This window comes from Suricata suricatta, chromosome 14, assembly GCF_006229205.1.
Source record: "Suricata suricatta isolate VVHF042 chromosome 14, meerkat_22Aug2017_6uvM2_HiC, whole genome shotgun sequence".
Lineage (NCBI taxonomy): Eukaryota > Metazoa > Chordata > Mammalia > Carnivora > Herpestidae > Suricata > Suricata suricatta.
The window spans coordinates 44,023,599-44,040,797 of NC_043713.1; the positions used below are offsets into that span (position 1 = coordinate 44,023,599).

At 37.2% G+C, this 17,199-nt stretch overlaps 1 protein-coding gene across 3 annotated transcripts in view; it reads right to left on the minus strand.

The window, feature by feature from the left end:
• TAF4B (TATA-box binding protein associated factor 4b) overlaps positions 1-17,199 on the minus strand; it is a 119,722-nt gene that overhangs the window by 84,453 nt on the left and 18,070 nt on the right. For all 3 annotated transcript variants that reach the window (XM_029922603.1, XM_029922604.1, XM_029922602.1), the window contains exons 5-8: positions 14,583-14,729; positions 14,357-14,479; positions 10,931-11,020; positions 7,152-7,766 (exon numbers count right to left, since the gene is read on the minus strand). In XM_029922603.1, coding sequence (XP_029778463.1) covers positions 7,152-7,766; positions 10,931-11,020; positions 14,357-14,479; positions 14,583-14,729 — 975 coding nt within the window. The remainder of the gene's footprint in view (positions 1-7,151; positions 7,767-10,930; positions 11,021-14,356; positions 14,480-14,582; positions 14,730-17,199) is intronic.

The following is a 17,199-nucleotide window of genomic DNA, read 5'->3' on the forward strand; positions in this document are numbered from 1 at the left end:
GTGGTTCAGTTGGTTAAGCGTCAAACTTCAGCTCCCATCACGATCTCATGGTTTGAGTTCGAGCCCTACATCAGGCTCTGTGTTGATAGCATGGGGCCTGCTTTGGATCCTCTGTCTCCCTCTTTCTCTGCCCCTCCCCTGCTCATGCACTCTCTCTCTCTAAAATATGAAAAAAAAATTTTTAAGAGTGATCAAATGAAGTATAGTAAAGTATAGTAATTGTAAACAGAATCTAGATGGTTGGTGTACAGATGTTCACTATGAACTTCAACACTGCTATATTTCAAATTTTCAATAAAACATTTTCTTGGATGAAGCAAAAATAAGATAACCGAATACTATAAATACTGTTTCTAAACAGTTTCTCTTCCATCCATTCTAATGTATCCTTGCCAATTAAAAGAAAAACATCCTCAAGTAAATATAAATAAACTAGCATTAATCATCAATATACTATTATATAAACTCTGATTAAATATGGTGTGTGGAGAATCTTCTATGCAACCCTAATTACACAGGGGTAAATAAAGGTACCTTACTTGAATTCAATCTCTTTCTTCACCAAACCTTTTCTCAGTCCTGTTTAAGTGGGATTACAACAACCAACTGGTGTTTTACCTCTCTTCTTACTCTTATCAGAATGAAAAAAAAAGAAAAACAAACTGCTTAATCTGGATCCTTAGGTCAGTCCAATACAAAACTGAGAGTGAACTACTTGAGCCAATAAAACAAGTAATGATCCTTGTTCTGTTTCTTTCTGCTGAAATTTTACCTTATCTTCTCTAATAAAAATACTGGCCACCAGCATACTCAGAAACTAAAATTTATACCCTGAAAATACTTCCCCATATCCAGTGAAAACTGAAGTCAGAGTGGGTCAGGAGAGTTACATCTTATAGAGTATTTCATATAAAAATGTATTTGGTGGGGCACAAGGGTGGCTCAGTCAGCTGAGCGTCCGACTTCAGCTCAGGTCATGATCTCACAGTTCGTGGGTTTGTGCCCCACGTTGGGCTCTGTGCTGACAGCTCAGAGTCTGGAGTCTGCTTCAGATTCTGTGTCTCCCTCTCTCTGGCCCTCCCACTTGTGCTCACTCTCTGTCTCAAAAAAAAAAAAAAAAGAACTATCCCAAATAAACAAAAAAAATGTATTTAATGGTTCCCTGACTTCAAAATAATTAGGTACCAGAGGAAAGAAAATATGACACAACAACACCTCTTTCCTACTACTCTAGATCAATTTAAGAAATCAGCTGTACTTCAGTGGAATGAAATGGAAATTCACCTCATTTAATAATGTGCTAATACTTGTTTTCATCTGATATCCACAAAACAGTAATATCTGGAGAATGAGTGTTGGACACACTTGGCCACTTATTTATCAAATGTCTACAATTCTGTTAAGGAAGAAATGCTGGTAAAAGAGTCAAATATAAGTATGTCATATATATATTTTTTTGTTTATTTTAAGAGACCAAAAGAGAGCGTGTACACATGTGCAAGCAAGGAAGAGGGGGCAGAGAGAGAGAGGGAGAGAGAGAGGGAGAGAGAGAGGGAGAGAGAGAGGCAGACAGAGAGGGAGGATCTTAGGCAGGCTTCATGACATGGGTCTCAATTCCATAACCGAGGATCATGACCTGGGCTGAAATCAAGGGTCAGACGCTCAACTGACTGAGCCACCCCAGGCGCTTGGAGAAATATATATTTGAAATAAGAAAAATATCCATGATAATATTAAAGCTTCCTGCCCTATTTCCAAGTAGAAACTATCTTTTTTTTTTTTAATGTTTTATTTATTTTTAATACAGAGAGAGAGCATGAGAGGGGGAGGGGCAGAGAGAGAAGGAGACACAGAACTGGAAGCAGGCTCCAGGCTCTGAGCTAGCTGCCAGCACAGAGCCCGACGCGGGGCTCGAACCCACGAACGTGAGATCTGACCTGAGCCGGAGTCGGAGGCTCAATTGACTGAGCCACCCAGGCACCCCGAAACCATCTTTAAACACATTCAAGTTAACATATAACACACTATTACAACTGAGAATAACAACATTCAGTTTGCTCTCTAAAATTATCAGCATTTTTTTCCTAAAAATACAGATCAGGAATTTTGAATTAACTTTCTCATTCATGAATTTTATTCACGCATGTTGTGGATCTGAGAGGCTTACTGTTTAATTTTTATATGGTAAAATTCATTATTAAAATAAATCAAATTTAATTTTTAAAATGATCAGACTGAAATTAAAATTTAGTTCTCTATTAAATTAGCTCTTGTTAATTACGTTTAAACTTAATTTAAGTTATATTTTAGCTTAAATTAAATTTAGCTTTTGCTCAATTATAAATAATACAGTGTTTCACAAATATCCTAAGAAAACCATTAAAGCATCGAAACTCCTGAAAGCTTCTACATACTACCTATCCATCATCAGTAGACTATAATACAAATCATCCACTCTCTTTCACTAACTTTTGAAGGTAAAAATGATAAGCTTACTATTTAGTCAGAGTGTTTAATATCATATAACACCTGCTTTGCTAGAATTGACAGATAGTAACATTAATCATTTATAAGAACTAGATTCTCAGATGAAACCAAAAGAAGTACTGATTAGGTCCATATTTCAATAATTCAAGCATCTGAGGACTAAAATATACAAAGCAATGAACTACTGGCACAAAATGAAAAACTTTTATCTATGTGAACAATTCTAGTTAATTCTTTTGATGAGAACTTCAGCAGATCCCCAAAAGTTTACATACAATAATCAATGAGATAGTAAAGATAACATGTAGCAATAAATCTAAATTTTAGTGAAAAAATGGGGAAGGGCCTCTTTAATCTGGAATAAAAATGTATAATTTCATAAAGCAATAATTCTATAAAATCTAAACCCTGCAATGGGAGTTTAAGAGGATTTTTCTCATAGCTAAAAAGCATGATATAGAAAACATCTAGAAAGCAGAAATCCTATATAATTTTCCAGAAAAATTAGTATATGCTACAAACAGATAAAGAATGAATTTTAAAATTCATGATTATTAAAGGAAATAAATTTAAAACACCGAACAGTCCTACTTGTATTCAGCTCATTTTTAAATATTTTTTTAATGTGTATTATTTTTGAGAGAGAGACAGCGACAGAGACAGAGCATGAGTGGGGGAGGGGCAGAGAGAGAGAAAGACAGAATCTGAAGCAGACTCCAGACTCTGCATTGTCAGCACAGAGCCCCATGCAGGGCTCGAACTCACAAACTGTGAGATCATGACCAGAGCTAAAGTCCAACACCTAACCAACTACACCACCCAGGTGCCCCATTCCTCAGTTCATTTTAGAGACTATCTCCTGAGTTGCACAGACCACAGATTTGATCCAGTATGGTAATTCTCATATCTTAGATTATTATTTGCCATCTCCCTTATAAGCTGCATTGAATACTTTTTCATGTTTCTAGCATCCTGAATATTTTCTGTCTCACCTATCCGGGATTAAATTGGACAATGGTTTAAAATGGGCTCACCTGACTAATACTAATTTACACTTTAGTAAATACTAATTTTCTACATTAGTTAATTTGACAAAATATCCCAGTTCAGTCCTCTCTGTGGCATTACCACACCGAATGGCTTATATTGTTTTGTGCCAGGTAAAAATGTGTTACAAAACAGATTACAATGCATCTTCAGTGCCTACTTGCTCTAGTGTTTGTCATTTTTAAATATGAAGGTATGAATACTGACATCAAATGTATTAAGTAAAATTTTTTAAAGGCCAAATGGGGTATCTTGCTGGCTGGGTAGGTAGAGCATATGATTCTTGATGTTAGGGTCCTGAGTTTAAGCCCGACCACTGGGCATGGAGCCTACTTTAAAAAAATGTAAACAAACAAAGGCCAAATAAGAAAGCAAATTCACAAGGAAAATTAAAGTATTCCACATTCTTTTTTAAATTTTTAATGTTTTTTATTTATTTTTTTGAGAGACAGAGAGACAGCGCGAGCAGGGACAGGTCAGAGAGAGAGGGAGACACAGAATCTAAAGCAGCCTCCTGGCTCTGAGCTAGCTGTCAGCACAGAACCTGACACGGGGCTTAAACCCATGAACTGTGAGATCATGACCTGAGCTGAAGTCAGACGCTTAACCAACTGAGCCACCCAGGAGCCTCTCCACATTCTTATATGAATAAAAATAGTAAGTCAAAAAAATCCCTAAGATAGACCATTGGATTCATTCATTCTCTTTCTTTCTTAGATTTTGTTCTTAAGTAATCTCTGTGCCCAACGTGGGGCTCAAACTTACAACCCTGCGATCAAGAGTTGCATACTTCATGGACTGAGCTAGCCAGGCACCCTCCCATTGGATTTTCTGTTACATTTTTTTTCTTTTTTCTTTTTTAATATTTTTTTAATGTTTTTTATTTATTTTTGAGAGACAGAGAGAGGCAGCTCGAGTAGGGAAGGGTCAGAGAGAGAGGGAGACACAGAATCTGAAGCAGGTTCCAGGCTCTGAACTGTCAGCACAGAGCCCAACACAGGGCTCGAACCCATGAACCATAAGATCATGACCTGAGCTGAAGCCGCCTAGTCATAACCGACTGAGCCACCCAGGCGCCCCATGTTACATTTTTTTTCTTGATTGAAATTGTTCCTAATGTGTAACAAGTCAAACCTACAAAATATCAATGCTATCAAGATATATTACCACACAGTTTTTCTGTTTCAGGACACTACAGAAACCTGTAAGTTCTTTCCATGAGTACTATACTCTAATTGGAAAGACACTAGGTTCTAGTCTGAGATCCAATACTTGTTGAATGTCAGTGGATGGGTCACTTAAAGTTTATGATTCTTAGTTTTCTCCCTGCCTTTATCATAAAATTATTTTAAAACCCATAGTTAATACATGACATGCTTTAAAAATTCTACATAGCTCTAAAGTGTTATTTCACTTCAGGAACTAGTAATAGTATAAATGTTCAATAAAGATTAGCACTGATTCAAGAATCACTTATGACGCATAAAGAAGATTTCAATTCTGTTAAGTGCTACCAAAAAATGGCCTTTCCTTGAGGCAATTACTCGGTTTCTGTGGTTCCCAAAGCTGGCTGTTCAGACTGATGTTTAAGAATCACTGGTTCTCGCCAGGGTTTGCCGAGATAGCTCAGTTGGGAGAGCGTTAGACTGAAGAATCACTGGTTCTAAAAGGGTTTCATCTCAAAGATTAAATTCAGACAACCCAAGAAAAATCCGCAAGCCAGGCACATTTCTTTATTTGAAAATCATACCCTGAGTAGGTAGGAAGGGGGATGAAAAAAGATTAGCACCCAAGAAATGACTATTACTTCCTACCTACCCAAGAGTTTGACTACTGTCCATACTGATCGTCCTTCTTTCATCCTATGCCCATAACTACCTTCTGTCTGAAAGACAATCATCCACAGATACTAACCTCTGCTCCTGATCACACAAATAAGGCTAGTAAGTTTCTTGGATTTGATTATTCCCAGAAGCAAAATAAAAACTAAAACAAAGAGATTCAACACACAGCCTTTAACACAAAGATTTATAAAAGAAAACAAGGGCAATTACCAAAAATTAAAAGAACAGCTAGTATAACAGGTGTTATAGTATAAGGTAAGCAAGAAATTAAGAAACATAATTTTTTAAAATTTATTTTCTTTTAATGTTTATTTTTGAGAGAGACACACATAGAGTGCGAGCGGGGAAGGGGCAGAGAAAAACACACACACACAGAATTTGAAGCAGGATCCAGGCTCTGATCTGTCAGCACAGAGCCCAACGTGGGGCTCGAGCTCACATGCCATGAGTTCATGACCTGAGCTGAAGTCGGACGCTTGATCAACTGAGCCACCCAGGTGCCCAAGAGACATGATTTTTAACCCACCATGTACTCTCTCCCACAGATTATTAACAATACGTTCAGTCTGTCTTGAATCAACTAAAATGTCCTAAACACTGTGAAAATAAGGGGAAATCTCATGAAAATGCGTCAGGAGACCAGAAGGGGAAACCCTCACACCCGACAACTAGTCATCAACTGCAGACCCCAACACAGAGAGGTACCTTGCATTCTAAACAGGAAGAAGCCTATCCTTTACTACCACTGCAGGAGGAAGAAAGATCTTCACCTTGCCCAGCAACAGCTCAGCCCATGAGAGACTATCACAACTCCACCAAGAAGCTACTACACTTTGAACTCCATTTACTCCAATGGACTTTTGTTTAGAACAGCCTTTCCCAATCTCCTCCTTTCCTCTATACGAAGCCATTCTCCTTTATCCTCCAGATCTGCCTCTGATTTTGCCATAGCTTGCCTGTCCTGAATCTAATGCTCTGTTATTCCCAAATAAACGCACTGTGCTGGTAAAATAACTGACAATTTTCTTTCCAAGGTTAACACCACCAACTAATAAATAGCTAAGGTTTCTTTCATCCAAGAACCTCCCAATCTACCAAGTTTAAGAAAAAACACAACTTCATACTCATCTATTCCCCTCACCATTCCCTCCCCTCTTGGCATATTCTCCTAGAGAAATGTTATCATAACATTACCTCTGTAATAACTCTGCCAAAAAAATTTAGTCTGAACCTTACCTTAAGGAAACAATTAGACAAAGGACATTTGGCAAAACACCTACCCTGGGCACTTAAGCTATTACAACATAATGAGCAACCATGAAAGGCTGGGGAGCTGTTCTGGATTAAAGGAGCCTAAAAAGGAAAGACAGGTAAATGTAATATGCAGTTCTTTATCAGAAAAAAGTAGCTGCAAAGGACACTGTTGGGTCAACTGGGCAAATAACTGTAGCAATACTAACTTTCCACATGTGGTAATAGGTACAGGGCCCATATGTTAGAGAGAAAATCCTTTTCCTTAGGAGATACACGTACTTAGTTTAGAGGTGTGATATCACTACTTCTGCAATAAACTCTGAAATGGTTCAAGAAAAAGTTCCCTACATGTGCTTGTGTGTGTGTACAGAGAGGAAGAAACTAAACAAATATGGCAAAATCTTAACTATTCAAACTCAGTCAAGGACACTCAGGGGCTTGTTTTACTAGTCTTGCCAGGTTTCTTAATGTTTGAAATTTTCAAAAGAAGACACTGAGGAAGAAATGAAATTTACTCACTAGCTGTTTGACTTTAACTGCCTGTGGAATACCAGCTGGCTGAGAAAGGACAGGGCTCGGTGGTGCAAGTTTGATCTGGACTGGAGCAATGACAGGCTTGTCAGATGTGGTCACAGCAGAGGTCACGACAGGTTTCACAGACGGAAGACAGATAGCTGCTGCGGAGGGTTCTCCGAAAGTCACGGCGGGGAGGGCCAGCGTGACTGCTGCCCCAGAGACACCTGGCTTCTCAGGTGGAAGGGAGACTGCTGTGACTGTGTTCTGTATAGATGTCACAAGTGGCTTTGGGGTCTGAAGCAGAACAGTTCCAGCTGCTGTTCCTCCTGGTGCAGCAGGTGGGCCCACAGAATGAAGTGTCACAACTCCTGTTTTTGCTCCCCCTGGGCCAGCAAGTGGATTCCGAGCTGGCACTGACACAGTACTGGGAGTTGTTCCTCCAGAGATGATGACAGGCTTTTCAGGCTGGATTGAGCAAACGGTTGTTGTCACCACGGGAGAAGTTGCCGCTGCAGTGGTACTGGCAGCAGTGACTCCCTCGCTACAGGTCTGCTGAACACACTGCTGAATAAAGCTCTGAGCATTGGGCATGAGTTTTCGTAAGGCAGTCACACTTTTCTAGAAACAGGAGAAGAAAAAAGAACTTAATTAAGTAAATCAACTGCTAGTAAAACCAAAGGATTTAGTATTTCATAGTTTTGGATTTTTCATAGCTTTTTTCATACAACATAAAATAAATCAAAAATGTATCAGGTGTTTCAGTTGAGAAATCTGGGCATCACTTCATATTCAGATCCTGTCAAAATCCAGGATAAAATCCATTTAAAGCCCCAAAGTACATTATTTTTTCGATAGGAAATTATCTCCCAGTATTAAACTTATTTTATAGACCTCAATATCAACTTAGTAAAATAAAAACACTGTCATACTTGTTTATATTACCTATACCCCATAATAAATCATTAATAACTTTAGTATCTATAGGTTTGTTTATAACAATAGAATGTACCAAAAAAAGGTTTTGGTAAACAACTTGCAAGCGTTGGATAGACAGTCTTTAAATCAAAATAAAATACCCAAAAAAAACCAAAAACAAAAATAAAACTAATACAAACAAGGTCCATTTCCTTAATTGAGCTAGAATATTTTCATTTATTTGTTTTATTTATCTATTTATCTGAGGGAGACAGAATGCAAGTGCATGCATGCAAGAGAAAAGCAGAGGGAGAGGAAGGGAGATAATCTTTTTTTTTTTGGAAAGAGAGAATCTTAAGCAGGCTCCACGCTCAGCATGGAGACCAGCTCGGGGCTCAACCTCATGATTTGAGCCAAAATAAAAGCTGGACACTTAACTGACTGAGCCCCTCAGGCACCCCAGGCTAGAATATCTTGACTGGATTTTGGATTTTACATTGGTGTCTCTCTTATATCTTTTTAAAAGAGTAGAAGCAGTTTGAACTAAAAAGTAGAACATTCTTTCTGTCCCTGGGGATTTTGTTTTCAAGTAAGAAAAAAAATGGAAAAGGAGGCAGACAGGAGGGTATCTTTTAGTGAAGTCAAGGGCTGTTTGGAAGCTTTCCTTGTTTTGACACTTAAATTCAGTCAGGCTGCCTTTGTTTAAGAAGCAAGTAAGAACCATTGTTCCTTCTTCTCTTTCCTTTTAGTTACTTCCCTTACTTTTTTTTATTAAAAAGGATTGAAAAGCTCTCTAAAGGTTTTCAAATAGGGGGAAAAATGGTAACAAAGGAAAGAAACAAAGAGTCTCTATAATCTTTTTCCAAACTTTAAAAACAAGCTGCTTTGGAACCACATGAACAGATGCAGTGTGACCTGATTAAGTTTAAGCTGGAATTCTAGTATGAGGGAGTCCTGAGAAAAACACAATTTAAAAAATGTTAAAATAATGAGACTCAAAACGATAATTAAAAATGTATGTCTACATTATCTCTAGATCAGCTGGCCAGCGTTAAGTTTAAATGTTGAGTCCCTCATCTTTATGCCATGGTCAACATCCAAAAGCTTTCAAAGATGAGGGGGGAAAATTCTCAAGAAAAAAAAAAGGACAAAGCTTAATAGATCCTTAAAAAAATACATACAGGGACACCTGGGTGGTTCAGTCAGTTAAGCTTCTGGTCCTTGATTTCAGCTCAGGTCCTGATCTCACTATTTGTGAGACTGAGCCCCACACTGGGCTCTGTGCTGACAGCAAGGAGCCTGCTCAGGATTCTCTTTGCCCCTCCCCCTCGCTCATGCACACATGTGCACATGCTTGCTCTCTCTCTCTCTCAAAATAAATTAGTCAATCTAAACAGGTTTTTTCATCTCCAAAATAGAAAATACTACGAAATCTAGCACCTAGTATTCTCAAAAGACTGATCATGAAAATTAAGTGTAAACGACACAAATTTAAAAAGTATCTAGCAAAGCACAGAATATGTAATAGAAGCCTACTGATTATCTCCCTTCTCCCCATGGTGTTTCCAGAGAGTATGAAATATAGATAAATTCAAGAGTTTTCAGTGTCATACAGACAACCTATAGCTCACAGAACTTAAGCATTGAAAGGGACCCAAGGAAGAACTGCCTCTAACTTCTTAATCAAGAGGGTCATCCAAAAGCAGGGTAGCAGTCATTTGATATTAGGTATTATTCTGCACCTGCAATCTGCCTTTTCCCAGACCAAGTCCCCTCTAGTTAAAAACATTCTCAGTTTCTATAGCCACATTTCATATCATATGACTGGCACCCTCCTAAGCAAGGTGCTCACCCTTCTAGTGACAGTTTCTACTGTTTTAGTATCTGTCTGAAGAGGTACCCCATTTCCCTTCCAACTCTTCTCTCAGGAGGCAACCAAAAGGAGTCTTCCACTGTGGCAACTCTTTCATCTCCCCTAGATAGTTAAGCCAAATCTTTCTAAGCCTAACTCCTCATTCCATTATTTCAAAATTTATGAGATGCCTCTGTGGTTCACTGGAATCCCAGGTCTTTAATGACTGTATAAATTTCAATTTGATTCCTTTTCAGCTTCTGAATATCCAAAAAAAAAGATTTTTATAGTCTCTTGTTATCAAAGTTACTGTTCTACATCAAAATTCTATTTAATTCAACAACTCTTCAAAAAGAGTATGCCTCCTATGAGTTTTTAAAAATAACAGCTCTCTGGGGCACCTGTGTGGCTCAGTCAGTTAAGTGGCCGATTTCAGCTCAGGTCATGATCTCAGAGTTTGTAGGTTCAAGCCCTGCATCAGGATCTGTGCTGACAGCTCAGAGCCTGGAGCCTCCTTTGATTCTGTGTCTCCCTCTGTCTCTGACCATCCCCTGCTCACTACTCTCGTTCTTTCTCAAAAAAAAAAAAAAAAAAAGTTAAAAAAAATTTTTTTAATAAAAAATAAAAATAAATAAATAAAAAGAACAGCTCTCCCACTAAATTTGGTACTATGTGATTTGTTATTTCTAGGACAATATGAGGCATTAGGACAAAGCAGAAGGCCCTATTTTAAAGGAAAAGCCAAGGCATTTGAGGATGTAAGCTTTAACAAAGTAATCATTAAGTTCTGTTCGTGAATGAAATATTACTTGTTTCCTCAAAGTATTCCAATCCAAAGAATATGGACTATAAATGTTCTTAACAGATAACAACAGTGGAGAGCTCTCTCCTACACTGTTACTATCTTCTCATTAAACTGCTGCCATTTTGAAATATTCAGGTTTTCTATTATTTTTCTAAATTACTTTAAAGTAATCAAAGCAAATAATTTCTTCAAAGTAACACACAACTTTACCTTAAGAAAAGGAACGAGGTGAGGCTGAGGTGAAGACTTGAGTTCAACATACAGTTGTCTAGTAAATTCTTCTGCTTCAATTTTTGCATCCTGAGGTACAGGAGAAAGAACAATACTTTTAGGTTTACAAACATTTTAAAAGAGAAAAGGTATGTAATTCATTGATATAAGGAGGTAAAAGACCTACCTGTATTCTGAAAACTGTAAGATGTTAATGAATGAAATTGAAGAGGACACAGGTAAATGGAAACATACAGCAAGCTCATGGGATTAGAAGAATACTGTTAACATGTTCGTACTACCCAAAGCAATCTACAGATTAAATGCAAGTCCTATCAAAATACCAACAGCATTTTTCACATAACTAGAACAAATAGTCCTAAAATCTGTGTGGAACCACAAAAGACCCTGAACAGCCAATCTTGAGTAAGAAGAAAGCTGGAGATATCACAATCCCAGATTTCAAACTATACTACCAAGCTATAGTAATCCAAATAGTATAGTATTGACACAAAAAAAAGACACGGATCAATGGAACAGAATAAAGATCCAAGAAATAAACCTATGTGTATATGGTCAATTAATCTACAACAAACAATGTGAGAATATACAATGGGGAAAACATAGTCTCTCCAATAAAAAGTGTTGAGAAAACTGGACAGCTACATACAAAACAATAAAACTGAAGCACTTTCTTAAACCATATGCAAAAATAAATCCACAATGCATTAAAGACCTAAATGTGAGACCTGGAACCATACAACGCCAGAAAAAACATAGGCAGTAAATTCTTAGACATCAACCATAGCAATATTTTTCAGGGTATGTCTTCTCAGGCAAAGGAAAGAAAAGCAAAAATAAACTACTGAATCTATAACAAACTAAAAAGCTTTTGCAGAACAAAGGAAACCATCAACAAAACGAAAAGGCAGCTTATTGAATAGGGAGAAGATAATGTGCAAATTACATACTTGATAAGGGGTTAATATCCAAAATATATAAAGAATTCATACAACTCAATACCAAAAAAAAATCATCTGATTAAAAAGACAGAGGACCTGAATAGACATTCTTCCAAAGAAGACTTAGCATGGCAAGCAGACACGAGTGTCTCAATATCACTGATCATCAGGAAAATCCAAATCAAAACCACAATGAGATATTACCTCACACCAGTCAAAATGGCTATCAAAAACACAAGAAATTATAAATGTTGGCAAGGATGTAGAGAAAAGGAAACCCTTATGCACTATTGGAAGGAATGTAAATTAGTGCAGTTGTTATGGAAAACAGTATGAAGACTTCTCAAAAATTTAAAAATTAAAGTAACACATGATTCGCTTCTGGGTATTTACCCCCCCCAAAAAATTGGAAAAGATATATGCACCCCTGTGTTTACTGCAGCATTGTTTACAATGTCTAAGATATAAAAGCAACCTAAATGCCCATCATTAGATGACTTGATAAAAAAGATGCGGCAAATACAATGGAGTATCGCTCAGCCATAAAACAAAATAAGATCTTGCCATTCACAACATGGATGGACCTAAAGGGTATTATGCTAACTGAAGTAAGTCAGACAGGAGAAAAGACAAATACTGTAAGATTTCACTTATATATGAAATCTAAAAAATAATACCAATAAAGAGAACTCTCAAATACAGAGAAGAAACTGAGGAGGAGAAAACAAGCAAATTAAGTGAAGGGGCTTAGGAAGGGCAAACTTCCAGTTATAAAATAAATCAGTCAGAGGGATGGAAAGGACAGCACAGGAAATATAGCAAATAATATTGCAATAACTTTTATGGTGACAGATGGTAAGTACACTTTCTGTGGTAAGCATTGTGTTATGTATATAATTGTCAAATCACTATGCTGTACACCTGAAGATATAACATTGTATGTCAACTATACTTTAATCAAAAATTTAAAATTTAGGTTAATTTGAATTTTTAAAAATGCTTGAAAGTTAGGTTAATGTGTTTATAGGACTTATAATTTTAAACATCTAAAATAGTTTTCCCAAGTGGAAAACTGTTTCAAATTAGCTCTGTTTCTAACAAATTACGGGTAGCATCTTTTACAGTAGTAAAGAAGGTATTTTAACATTTATAAAGTATGCTTGTTTTCCTGTACAATATTTGAAATATACACATCTTCTGCTAGGAAAAAGTGACCATTTTTATACAAAAAAAATACACAAAATTCTCATTATATGGTCAGAGAAACCTGTAGATTTTAGTAGTTCAAAAAATTCAAAACTATATTTGTTACATTCTCAGGATATTTCTTAAGTATATACTATGTAATATTTGCTAATTTCCATTTTCATCTGTTTTAATGTATATAAGCATTTTATCTGAAAGATATTAAAAAATGAATGATATATAATTTAAAAAAATTTTTTTTAACGTTTGTTTATTTTTGAGAGAGAGAGAGACACACAGAGTGTGAGTGGGGGAGGGTCAGAGAGAAAGACACACACAGAATCAGAAGCAGGCTCCAAGCTCTGAGCTGTCAGCGCAGAGCCTGACATGGGGCTTGAACCCACGAACTGTGAGATCATGACCTGAGCTGAAGTCGGTTGTTTAACCAACTGAGCCACCCAGGCACCCCAATGATGTATAATCTGACAGCTGAAAAATTTAGCATCTTGGAACTTGTAACTCAAAGACTATCACATTTTTTTTTAATGTTTATTTATTTTGAGAGAGACAGAAAGTGCACACAAGTGGGGGAGGGGAAAGAATCCCAAGCAGGCTCCCCACTGTCAGCACAGAGCCCAATGCAAGGCTCAATCTCACAAAACATAAGATCATTGCACACCCAACCGACCAAGACACCCAGGCACCCCAAAGATCATCACATTTATTACTCTTCTCATTTTAAGAGAAGGAAAGGCAGATTTAAGAAAATTAACTTACTTCCACAGGTTACAAAGTTTGTTGTTTGAACTTACAGGCTGGCTTTCTGGCATTTGCAATTCTAATACCAATTTTTTATTTAACCAAATAGTCAACCTTCTCTCCAAGACCTTTTAGGCTAAGGCATGTAGAAAATACAATAGATTTACTTGTCTCAGATTTTATTAATACGAAGCTTTTAAAAAGCAAAAGCAGGGGCACCTGGGGGGCTCAGTTGGTTAAGCTTTTGATTTTGGCTCAGGTCATGATCTCAGGGTTCATGGGTTAGAGCCCCACCTTGGGCTCTGTGGTCTGCTTAAGATTCTCTTTCTCCTCCTCTCTCTGTCCCTAACACCTGGCGTGCTTTCTCTCTCTCAAAAGAAACTTAAAAAAAAAAAAAGGTTAAAGCACAGTTTATCAAAAAAATCCATCTAACATAAACCTCACTTAAAAATACATCCCATTTAAAACATGTTCTAAGAATTCTGACAAGAATTTTCATGTTTTCAGAATAGTCACTTACCAAAAGTTGTTCCACCAGTTTCTTAACATTCTGCCCCATTTCTGGGGACTGTGATCCACTACACGCTAGTTTTATTAACATGGCAAGGAAGTTCTTACATTTCTTCACATTTTCTAGCATTGCCTAAGTAAACAAATGTATATAAACACAAATTGTTAGCTAGAAAACAGAATTCAAGAAAATGTGTAAAGTGCTACATTCATGCATGGTGGAAGTGAGAGCTTACCGGAGAAAGATTCGCCTGTGCAGCTGCTGAGTTCTCTGCTCTGAGACTGGGCTCGGCTGAGAGGGCAGGTGAAGGCTTCGGGGTAGTTACAGAATTCAAGGGCTTTCCAGGAGTAACTGTGACAACATTGGTTGGCATAGCCACAGACTGAAATTAAAAGTAGTGTATATTTAGATACATTTACTATAATCTATATCACAGGTTGGTGCCTCATTTCACACTTACCAGACTACAAATGGATCTTGACATCTTTGTTTTCATGTTATGCTCTACTAGCGTAAGGCAATGGCACATGGCTGTAAGGCTCTGGACTTTAATGGATCTGGGTTTCATTCTCATCCACCTACCTACTTTTTATTGACACCTACTGAGTGTTGGCCTCAAGCAACTTACTTAATCTTTCTAATCCTTTGACTCCTGTCTGTAAAAAAATAAGGACAGAAATGGTACCTACCTACTCTCCTAAGGTCATTTGTGAAAAACAGTACCAAGCATATGGTCCTCAAAAAACATTAATACTTCTCTAAAAAGAATTTGAAATAGTCTTTATATGAAAATACAGAATTTCCTATTCTATAATTTTCTGCTTTTTCTTAAGTATAAACGAGAGAGATATATTGATCCTTTTATATTCAGATGCTACTTTTATTAGACTATTATTAGAGTAAACATAATTTTACAAACTGTGATAGCTTATTTTCACAGTGAAAAGAAGTTTGGTTCTTCTACCCTCTACTGAAATGAAGTGTGATTCTAGCACCACCTGCAGGATAAAAAATTTAATACAAGAAATCACAAGTCAGTTAAAAATGTAGACATCTATACCGAGGGAAAGCAAAAATCTTATTTTAAAACAAACAATGAAAGTTACAGAACTGGAATCAAGTTTAGCAGGGGACAGGGAAACAAGAGTATTTATAATTCATGCAGAAAACTAAACAATGCACTATCGCTTTAATTGAAATACTAGTATTCTAAGGCATACAACACAAAAAGATCAGCTTGCAATCACCTTCAAGAAAATTTCCTTTGGTAGCAATCACAAAAAGTGAATTCAAATGTACGTCAAAATTTCCCACTTTAGAAAGACTGGAGCATATATTAGATAAGCGTGTTTTAAGGGTAAAAAAATGGGAAAGAAATTAAAAACCATGATTAATGAAGAAGAGTAGAATGAATGATGAAATGTTAGGCAAAAAATTAAAAATTGCACCTAAGTTGGTAAGATTTTATTAAATATAAGCAGATCTCAAAGGGAATAATGAAAATGAGTCCCCTTCCTGTTCCCAGCCTTAGTCTTGCTCTTCAAAGACAACTCCTGTGCAGTTTCTCTGAATCTTTTTGAAGACTGTCTAATAAACTTTTTCAGGGTAATGTACAATAATGAAATATTCTTTCTTCAGTTAAGTCTATATTCATTCAAGTCTAGATTTATACTCTGCCCTTAATTCCTTCTACTACCTTATTTAAGAACGTATAATCTAAAACTTTATCTGGTGATTATGATTACCTTCCAGAACCAAAGGGAAGTGTTCCTTGGGAACCTCAGGGTTCTTCTCCCTTATGAAGCAAAATAGGGCTCAATGAAATGTGAGCTTAGAAAAAACATCTTATTTTTTGTGAACAGATGAAGCATTTATGGCATTTCTACTTTGCCAATGTTTAATTGTCTCTAGTACACAATCTGTCCTTTATAACTCTTTCTAATATAGCTACTAGCTACCTCCCATGCCAATTCTGCCTCTTAAAAGGCACAGAGAGGTACACAATCCCAGTCTTCCTCTAGCTACATAATGCCACTGCAGTAATGGATGGACCATCTCAAACTCAATCATAACTCCTGATATTTTAGACTGGCCCATGGTAGTTCCATGCTTTGCAAGACCACACTGGCACTGATTATGAATGTCCAGGGGCCATGACCCAAAAGCTGACATCCTAGTAAAGTATTAGAACAGTCTCCAGAAGGCACAGGTGAAGTGCAAACTCAGAGGCAATACTCAATGAAGATGGAATTCCATCCTCCAAGACTGAGTGTACTCACTGTAACAAGAAATCCTTTATGGTACTATGTCTCCAATAGTCCAAATACAAGAAAATCAAGGAATCAAGGAGTAAAGAAATGAATGAAGCCACTTATCACTCCTAAAGACATGCTGGGGGGTCCTTGGGCTTCCCATTTCTGCCCACAGGGGGCACACTTTCACCAGAGGACACAGCAAGAGTTCTCATAAACTAGACACACGATTGCCTCCTGGGCACCACAGGTTTCTTGTGTCCAGGGAACAGCAGTAAAGAGCTTATCACGACCGGGGTATGTGACCTGACATCTGGGATAGGTAGGGTTGCTATCTTACAGTGCAGACTGAGAGGAGTATGTGTGGTGAATACAAGCGATCTACTTAAGTGACTGTTGGTATTTTCTTGCCCAACTGAAATGATATATAGCCAAGTACAGCAACTCTTGCCTCAAAAGAGCTTGGTGATTAGGACCTCAGATCCCTCAGGGATGAAGGTCTGGGCCCACTACCAGTTAAGCTACCAAGACCAGCAGAGTTATTAGTTGAGAATGAAGGGAATCTAGAATGGATAGGATAGTAAAGGAGGGAGATGATGA